The sequence below is a fragment of the Nematolebias whitei genome, chromosome 8 (genome assembly GCF_014905685.2).
Source record: "Nematolebias whitei isolate Nwh7 chromosome 8, NemWhi1, whole genome shotgun sequence".
Lineage (NCBI taxonomy): Eukaryota > Metazoa > Chordata > Actinopteri > Cyprinodontiformes > Rivulidae > Nematolebias > Nematolebias whitei.
The window spans coordinates 22,989,475-22,999,963 of NC_056505.1; the positions used below are offsets into that span (position 1 = coordinate 22,989,475).

General features: G+C 38.7%; 1 protein-coding gene across 2 annotated transcripts in view; it reads right to left on the reverse strand.

Moving 5' to 3' along the window:
* LOC119413986 (EGF-like repeat and discoidin I-like domain-containing protein 3) overlaps window positions 1–10,489 on the reverse strand; it is a 168,455-nt gene that overhangs the window by 82,781 nt on the left and 75,185 nt on the right. For both annotated transcript variants that reach the window (XM_037681079.1, XM_037681078.1), the window contains one exon: window positions 3,287–3,400. In XM_037681079.1, coding sequence (XP_037537007.1) covers window positions 3,287–3,400 — 114 coding nt within the window. The remainder of the gene's footprint in view (window positions 1–3,286; window positions 3,401–10,489) is intronic.

Genomic DNA, 10,489 nt, shown 5'->3' on the forward strand with positions numbered 1-10,489 from the left:
TCCTGGCCTGATGATGTTGATCTTCTGTGCTGGGCCATCCTTTTGGCCAGTGGCTGTTTTGTTTCCCCGATGTAAGACTGATCCTGACACTGAACAGCATACACAACATTGCTCTGTTTGTGCCGGGGGACTGGATCTTTGGGATGAACCAGTCTTTGCCGTAATGTATTTTGGGGTTTAAAAGCCACTGGGACGTTATGTTTTTGACAAACAGATCAGTTCAGTTCTGCAGAAAAGTTTTTTCCAACTGCGGCAGGTAGCTAAGCTCAAGCCAGTGTTATCCAGACCCAACCTTGAAACATTAGTCCATGCCTTCATCACAACCCGCCTGGACTATTGTAACTCACTCTATGCTGGGGTCAGTCAGGCGTCCATTTCTCGTCTCCAGCTCGTCCAAAATGCAGCTGCTCGGCTGTTAGCTGGTACACGTAGGTCTGAGCACATCACACCTGTTCTGTCCTCCCTTCACTGGCTTCCTGTGCGATCCAGAATCGACTTCAAGATTCTCCTCCTGACATATAAGTGCCTAAATGGCCTCGCACCCCTCTACCTCTCCGAGCTCCTGGAACCATATGTTCCGTCTCGGGCCCTGAGATCATCGGACCAGCTTCTCTTGGTCGTTCCAAATTCACGCCTGAAGCTCCGAGGGGATCGAGCTTTTTCAGTCAGAGGTCCCAACCTGTGGAACAACCTGCCCCTCAACATCAGGCAGGCCTCCTCCCTCCTGATGTTCAAATCCCTCCTTAAAACGCACCTGTTTGCTCTGGCGTTTAATACTGTGTGAGTTGGTTTATTTTGTTCTGTGTACCTCATTTTAAACTCTGTTGTTTTATGATTGACGTTTATTTTTAATGCTTGTTTTTCCTTAGTGTGATCATTAGTGTGTGTTATTGCTCCAGTAATTTTAATTCTGTATGATGTTTTTGTTTTGCTGCCTATGTTTTGCTACATTTCTGTTAAGCACTTTGATAACAGTTTATCTGTTTTAAATTGTGCTCTACAAATAAAGATGACTTGACTTGACTTGACTTATGTTTAGAAAATAAACGTCTCAGTTTCTCTGATACTCCCTCAACATACGGAATGACCACTGGTCTGGGTCTGGGTTCCTCCTTTTCACCTGATGGCTGACTGGAGTCCTGTTTGGGTTTCTTCTCTGCTTTCAGGAAGGCCCAGTTAGGATATCCACATTGCTCTAGAGCCTGTCTTGTGTGGGATTTCTCCTTCTGCCTGGCTCCTGAGCTAGTGGGGACGCTGTCTGCTCTGTGATACAGAGTCCTGATGACTCCCAACTTGTGCTCCAAAGGGTGATGGGAGTCAAACTGCAAATACTGGTCTGTGTGGGTGGGTTTGCGGTACACCTCAGTTTGCAAATGTCCTCTATCAGAGACTGAGACCTCACAGTCCAAGAAAGCCAACCTGTCATTTTTTACATCTTCTCGTGTGAACTTGATATATTTATCCACAGAGTTGATGTGGTCAGTAAAATGTTGGACTTCCTGAGATTTAATTTTAACCCAGGTGTCGTCAACATACCTGAACCAATGACTTGGTGGTGTCCCTGAAAAGGACGTCAAGGCTCTCTTTTCTACCTCCTCCATGTACAGGTTGGCAACAATAGGAGAAACTGGAGACCCCATAGCACACCCATGTTTCTGCCTATAATATTGCTCCCCATATGTGAAGTAGGTTGACTGCAGGCACAGTTTCAAGAGTTGACACAGTTGTTCTGTTGAATGCTGATGGTCCTTCTTGAGCATGTGATCAGCTGGTTTTGGTTGTCAGCAGCAAAACTGGTTGATCCACCCTGAGACGGTGCTATTTAAGAGACTGAGCTGAATACAGCTCCTCAGACTGAGGAAGTCTCTCGGATGAGAGACGAAACGTTTCTACATTTTTTGTTGATTTGCTTTGTTTTGTTTTTTTGAATGTCCAGAGGACCAGATTTAACTTTTTTAGAGTTTTGTGTTGTGTTTCCTTGACTTGATGAAGCCTTCTGGATGGAAGGTGAAATGTTTCAGCACACACAAAAAAAAGAAACTGTCCAGATGACCTGACTGAAAAATGTTGGATTAAAACTGAATAGTTTTCATTTGATATTATTTCTAACATATGATTCTCGACCTGCCATTGTGTATCTGTTCCTCCTTCCTTTCTCTCAAACCCAACTAGTCGAAGCAGATGGCCGCTTGTCCTGAGCCTGGTTCTGCTAAAGGTTTATTCCTCATAAGGGAGTTTTTCCTTTCCACTGTCGCCTTCATGCTTGCTCAAGATGAGAGCCTGTGATAAAGTTAAACTCAAAGCAGTCTGCTCCTCAGATAACTAATGTTAATAACTTACTTTTTATATGTAAGAACGTTTCTGTTCAGTGACGTGAGATGACTTCTGTTGCGACTTGGCGCTATATAAACAAGCTGACTTGAAATGAATTAAAATCATGAATATATCTTTAGAGGCATCTGTAAAAACAAATCAAAACAAAAACATGGACAGTCACCAGCTAACCCTTACATTCTTTCATTATATACTGTACTTGTTTTTATTTTTTATCTAATATAATTGTTTACTTTAATATGCAGAATTATGCCATTGTTTTGTCCACACAGTTTTAATTGGAAATACATAATGTGTAAGTTGCTTTTCTTAAATCAGAAAACGTTTCTCAAGTAACAATTATTGGAACACAGTTATAATTCCTTTAGTTCAGGTTACCAGAGTCATGTGAGGAATGTGAGAACTTTATATGTAGGAAAAATAATGCACAGTAGGGACACTCAATTGTGTGTGCTGTCTCAGAAATCCATCCTGTCGTGCATAAGAGCTCAAACTAAACACACATTCTCCACATGCATGTTTTTGCAGATGTAATGTTATCAGTGAATGGGCTGTTAGTGCTGCAGCATGACCAGTTTACACACTAACCGTCATGAAGAGAGAGCTGATAGTGAAGAGTAGGGAAAAAAAAAACTTGTAAAGTATCAAATTACTGGAAAGATAAACACAATGAGACGGAATTAAAATATTTTCTCCTAAAAAGACTGGCTGCTTCTCCTTAGCAAGTGTAGAAGAAAAACAAAAATATATATGAAAAACATAATTAATGAGCGTCTGCATGCTTTTTTTTTTGTCAAAGACAGGTTCATAATCATATTAAAGACAGATGTAATGTTGGGAATGACTGTCAAATTGCAAAGCAGGAAAAAAAATAGCTTGGTTGACAATACCACCATGTAGTAGCTATGGAACATAATAACACTGTGGAAAATAAAAGACATATATTACTTACTGTACTGACAGTTCCTCCCCATGTACTCTCCTGGACAGTCACAGGAATAGTTGGCGATCAAATCAGTGCAAAGACCTCCGTTCTTACATGGGTCTCTTTCACATTCATTGATATCTAGAAGAAGAAGGAAAAAAAAAAAGAAAATATTATTAATCATTTGATGAGGGTTTATATTTAACTGGGAAGCCTGCATCCCATCTAAAGAAGTTATTGTTCTGTGTGTTTTGATTTAAGACTCATAACGATACCTTCAAGAACATAAGACTCCTGAAACAAAAACAAGCAACTCATAACTGATACAATATTTATGCAAGAGCAAAGTCACTGTTTTCAGAACCTAGGAGTAATATGTACTGTATGTTGATATTATCCTTCATAATGATCATATAACATTTTGGAACACAGTTACCTAGCATAAAATGTATTTATTAGATAAAACCATATACAAACCCTTTAAAATGTAATGATAAAAAGAACAAAAACAAATCCATTGGCTTGGTTTCTGAACTGATCTGGTGCTGCTGAACTAACCTTTGCTGAAAGAAAAAACAAAACATGATGTGACAACGATGTTTTTACAGCTTTTTGGAAGAATCTAAATATTCTCCTTCCATTTGATCTAGTGCCACAGAAACAGTAGCTTCATTTTGTATAACGATTGATTCAAACATCTCAGAACCAAGGTAGCAGAACTACAAATGTTGCACATGTTTATAATCTATTATTATAAATACAGTAAAAAAAAAACTACCTAACATTAGATTAGAAAAAAAAAAGATTGGGAACATTAGAATAAGGCTCCCCTTATAGATGTCTTATAAATAGTTTATATATATGTTATTAATTACTCTATAAACACTTTATAAATCATAAATAAATGCTTATTATGCATTAAGGGTGACAGACAGACAAAACTGACCAGTTTCTTGACAGATAGCGAGCCAGATCTTTTTACCTATATATTTAATCTAGAGTTGTTATATTAAACACTTCAGACTACGTTACTACCTTGTAAACGCAATGAGAATTTGTAAACCTATTTATTTAGCATATCATTTGTACTTTATCACTACATTATAAGTATCTAGAACTAATACACTGCCTGGCCAAAAAACAAGTTTCCACTAAAAAAAGGTCACACACTCATATTCCGTTGGACCACCTTTAGCTTTGATTATGGCATGCATTTGCTGTGGCATTGTTTGGATAAGCTTCTGCAATGTCACAAGATCTATTTCCATCCAGTGTTGCAATAATTTTTCACCATGATCTTGCATTGATGATGACAGATTCTGACCACTGCATCAAGCCTTCTCCAACACATCCCAAATATTCTCAATGGGGTTAAGGTCTGGACTCTGTGGTGGCCAATCCATGTGTGAAAATGTCTCATGCTCCCAGAACCACTCTTTCACAATCTAAGCCTGATGAATCCTGGCCTTGTCATCTTGGAATATGCCCGTGCCATCAGGGAAGAAAAAAATACAATGATGGAATAATCTGGTCATTCAGTATATTCAGGTAGTCAGCTGACCTCATTCTTTGAACACATACTGTTGCTGAACTTAGACCTGACCAACTGCAGCAACCCAAGATCATAGCACTGCCCCCACAGGCTTGTACAGTAGGCACTATGCATAATGGGTGCATCACTTGACCTGCCTCTCTTCTTACCCTGATACACCCATCACTCAGGAAGAGGGTAAATCTGGACTCATCAGACCACATGACCTTCTTCCATTGCTCCAGAGTCCAATCTTTATGCTCCCTAGCAAATCAAAGCCTTTTTTTCCAGTTAGCCTCACTGACTAGTGGTTTTCTTAAGCTGTTCAGTCCCAATCCCTTGAGATCCCTTTGCATTGGGCATATGGAAATGCTCTTCCTTTCACTATTAAACATAGCCCTGAGTGCTACTGTTGTTTTTCTTCGATTCGATTTCACCAAAAGTTCAAGTGATCGCTGATCACGATCATTCAGGATGTTTTTCCGACCACATTACTTCCTCAAAGACAATGTGTCCCCACTATCCTTCCAGTTTTTAATAATGTGTTGGACAGTTTTTAACACAATTTTAGTCTTTCTGCAATCTCTTTAGAAGTTTTCTCTGCTCGATGTCAATGATTTGACCCTTCTCAAACAGACTGACATCTTTTCCTCAACCACGCGATGTGTCTTTCAACTTGGTTGTTTAAGAAATGAAAAGCAACTCATTGCACCAATCAATCAACCTTTATTTAGACAGGTAAATCCCATTGAGCCTTGAGGACTCATTTACAAGAGAGACCTGATTTCAACAAAGAAAGATGACAACAAAGGACAACAGCAACAACAATAAACAATTATAAAAAGTTATAATAAAGTTTTTTTGTTTTTTTTACAAATAGGATGGCTAAAAGGAAAAATGGAAAAAGGAAAAGGTAACAAAAAAAACAAAAAACAGCTAGATTCTAAGGAGAATGTAGAAAACTAAAAACAGGAACAAGTCTGCATTGGTCCCTGCCAGGAGTCCAACAGATTCTTAAAGCCACTCAAGGTCGAGAGCTTCAAATCTTTTTGTAAGATATTCCAGGAAACAGGAGTGGAGTAGGACAAGGCCCTTTTGCCTAGTTCAGTCCTCATTGAGGGAACACTGCAGGTAATAATGTCCTGAGAGTGCACACTGTAGCTGCACTCACGCAGAGACATGTAGGAGGAGATGTATGAAGGCAGCAGACCAAGAAGTGATTTAAAGATGAAAATGTACCAGTGAGAGAATCTGCATGAAGTTAATGATATCCAGTTAACCAGTGAATACAGGGTGCAATGGTGGGTACGATAATCACAGCCAGTTATGAATCTTAGTGCACCGTGATAGACAGCATCCAACATCTGCAGGGTGCTTGTAGGAGCGTTCATGTAAATTATGTCACCATAATCAATTGAGGGAAGGAAAGTCACAGATACAAGGCGTTTTCTAGCATTCAGAGTAAGACAGGATCTGTTTCTGAAAAAGAAACCCAGTTTAACTTTCAGTTTCTTTACCAAGTTTTCCACATGGAGCTTAAAAGAGATATGTGAGTCGACCAAGATACCCAACTATTTATAGGAATCAACAAACTCAATGGGGACACCATTTGAGGATAAAATTGGAGGAAGAACTGCTGGGACCAACTTCCTATTTGAAAAAAGCATCCCTTTGGTTTTGTCGGCATTTAGGACAAGTTTGAGGCGGAACAAATCAGTCTGGATGATGTTGAATGCAGATTTCAAAAGCTGGAAAGCCTTAGCAACAGTTTTAGCTCGACAATAGACAACTGTGTCATCAGCATAGAAATGTATGGATGCATTAGGGATGTTTTTACCTACATTATGTATGTAGAGTGTAAAGAGGGTGGGTCCTAAGACTGAGTTTAACACCAGTTGGGGTTAAATAATTTGTTGCTAGCTGAAAGATAATTACCCATGCAGTAATTAGCCAATAGGAGGCTCGTACCTACTTGTGTAGTTAAATCCAGATGGCAACATTTTCTTTTTGGTCAGGCAGTGTAATATACCCTAAAAATAGGTTTATATATGCTTATAAGGTCATAACTTAGTCTGGAATATTTAATATAACAACTCTAGATGAAATATATAGGTGAACAGATTTGGCTCACTATTTGGCAAGAAACTGGTCAGTTTTGTCTCTCAGTCATCCTTAATCAATGCATCATAAACAATTATTAATGATTTATAAAGTGTTTATAGAGGCATTAATAACAGTATCTATAAACTATGTGTTAGCCATCTATAAGGGGAGACTTAATGTAAAGTGGTACCCTTTGAAAAGACTATATATAAGTTGTGTGAGGCTCAAGGTTCTCTTTGGCATGAGGAAGTTGGAACTCAACTGGATGTTTGGAAAGCTTTGAAAATGTGAAAAATTAACTCATCAGTGTAAAACTGTATACCTGGTAAGTTTTGTAATGTTGAAAATCCATCTTTTCCTTAGCCATAAATGTCTCTTGGTCAAGGTTTTTGAACATGATAGTCACTGAGCTGAGTGACTAAAGGCAGGAGCATCTTTAATTTACAAAATAAGATACTACTAAAGAATAGAAACTGCTAACTAAATAGAAAGAAATAGAAATAAATTAGAGGAAAATGTGCAATAAAGAGGAAAGAGAGAGAAAGATGATTTGTGATGTATCTGTGGGAGTCCTGTGAGACAACCACACTCAGATGAAATGACCTTTTGATAAAACTGTTCTGCAAAAAGCTTTCTGAGGAGATGATGTAAAAATTAAGTCAAAAAGGCTGTGCTGCAAAAAACAAATGATGAGTGCCAAAAGTCTATAATTTTAGTAGTCAGCATGCCATCTTCTGCCTTAAAGAGCACAATAAATATCAGACCTGCACACAGTCACTTGTCAAAACCACACTTGAGAAAACACACTAAAACACTGAACTAGTCCATGCAAGTTTCAGACATTTTTCTTAAAATCTTACCATGAAAATCAGGACAAAGAATATTAAAGCATTTGTATTGCCAATGAACTGTGAAGTTTTATGCATCTGGGATTTACTGTTAGAAGTCTGTCTTGGATTTGCCCCAATGGTTAGAGACTGACTGTTGAGGCATGTTGGTTTATTGTTTCCACAAACTGTCTGAGATTAATTTAATGTGAAGTCTTTGAAGCAGCATGTCCCAGTTTGAGCCCATTCCCCACCTCCTCTTTTATCAACGTTTTTATTGTCCACTGGGGGTTACTGAGCTCATGATGTGAATAATGAGAACTTGTCTGAGAAATGTGCAATTGTCACATTTTCAGCACAATATTTAGAGGATGTTACGTGTTCCATCAATGATCTAATTTAAAGTTTATTGAAAGATAATTGCTTTATAATATTCATTTGTGTTTTTGATAATTTCAAGCTGTTATGAAAACACTGATAGAAATAAAAGACCTAGCATTCCTTAAAAGAATGCGTGCTATCTTCTACCTTTCGTGCCATGTATTTATCGACTAGCATTCATTCATTCATTCATTAACTTTCCCTACTTCTGCCTTCCTGGACAGGTCGCATCCCGTCGCAGGGCCACATAGAGACAAACAACCATTCTCACTTTCACTCACGACTAGGGACAATTTTGAGTTACCAGTTAGCCTAACATGCTTGTTTTTACCCAGTGCTTGAACATGCAACATGACCAAACTTTGTAAAAAATGTACCAATTCATGTGACTTTGTGAGATGTGTTAGCTCTTAATACAATATTGTCATGTTTTCTGCCCTGTCATGCTCTGATCTCAAGTCTTGCCTTCCATCCATGCCTATTCTGCATCTCTGCCTAATCACACACATGTCATGCACCTGTGCCCTGCTCTACTTAAGAGCTCTTGCCACCCTTGCTCTATGCCAGATTATCAAACTCATTGTGGAAGTAGATGCCCAGTGTTCTAGTCACAGCTCTCTCTGATCATCTTGTCCTGACCCCATGCCTGTCTTTTGGATTATCAACTTGCCTGTTACTATATCACCCTTCTGATCAGGGTACAGGCCTTCATTTCTGAACCTACGGCTACACTTCACGGATCTCGCTCTTGGATATTTTCTTGGATCTCTGATACCCTGTTAACGACCTTCTGCGCCACGTCTGACTCTCGCCTTTGGATCTTACTCTGGACCACGTCTCTCTCTAATCTGCATCCCAGCTGCTGTCCTGTCTGTGACAATGATGTCACCCTGCCCTGCTCCTTCAGGTGGCGCTCATCTTACTTGTAGAAGAAGGTTAGCTGCTTTTCTGTTTACCTTCATCATCACAGAAATTGTCAGTCCACTAACCCTTCATATCTCTGCAGATTAGGCTCGCTCCAGGACTCTGACCTCCACCAGCAGCTGTTTCTAAATAAAACTTTTAAACCATTCCTGTTGTTCAGCATCTTGCTCGAATCCAAAAACACAATCCTTGTCAAATATGTGGCTGTGATTCACTTTCAGCTGCACCACATCATATTTCAGCACACAATCTGTCAAACTGCTTGAGTTTTAGACATTTTGTGCTTGCTGAGTTAGCTTAACTGTGGCAGCCATTATGAATAGGGTTGATAAATAAATAAATTATTATTACTTTTTTTAAATGGGCAAAATATGCATAAAGAATTCAGCTTTTCAATTATTTAGCCACCTGTAATGTTCAAGCACAGTTAGGACAAGAATATAACCATGGCCTAACGAAACAGTTGTACACAGTTGCTTGTATAGAGTATTTACTCTATGTGTATTACAACCCTATAAAAAATAAGTGCAATTGCAATTTATAATCAGATTTACTTATATATTGAGGTTTATTTCTGCAATGCTTAAGCCCTACTTAATACAAATATTGCTGAGCATTAGAAGACGAGTTGAGTATAATCTGCTAAAAGTTAACACACTTTCTCTAAAGGTTGCTCGGCATTAAGCACAGGTCTCTATTGATGCAGTATAACTTTAATGGCACATGAATATGAGCTGCTGTTGTTCACCTCTCAGTTTATGTCCTGCTTTGCTGGGACCAGCATCAAATATGGATAAAAATCAAATGGCTAGGTCACTCCAACAGCCTGGAGCATAACAATCCAGAGAAAGGGGAAAACGCAACAAGCCCATCTCTCTGCTCTTTAATCAGAGCCCATCAGCCCCTGGGAGCTCCGGGTGTAGAAGGGGAGACTTGCCAGTAAATCAGGTGAAAGAAAAGGGATTACTTTGCTGGATGCAGCTAATAAATCTTGTAAAAAAATTAAAAGAATACTAACAAGGAAAAGGATGGGAGAAGAGAAAAATAAACAAGGAAAAAATAAAAATAATAAAATGACTGAAGAAATGTAGAGAAGAAAAATCAATTATCTAATCCAGTGGGTGGGTAAATAAACTGGCTTTAACACAGTCAATAGTATAAATCCAAACGGCTTTGCTTTGCTTAAAATTAAAAAGCCACTCTGAATGCTTCAAATACAGTAAGCAAACCTTTTCTAACTAATACCACCAATTTATTGGCAACACTTTATACAGTTTAACAATCTGGTACCGATAAAGATTTTCCACTGTGGACAGAGACCATAAAATACAAGACAATTAAATGCAGCTCGTCCCATCTGATGCCAGAACAGCTCTTATAATTGAGATGGTGTTTAGTGGCTTTACACTAGACTGTATTTAGCCTGCTGAATCAATGCACACACACACACACACACACATACAT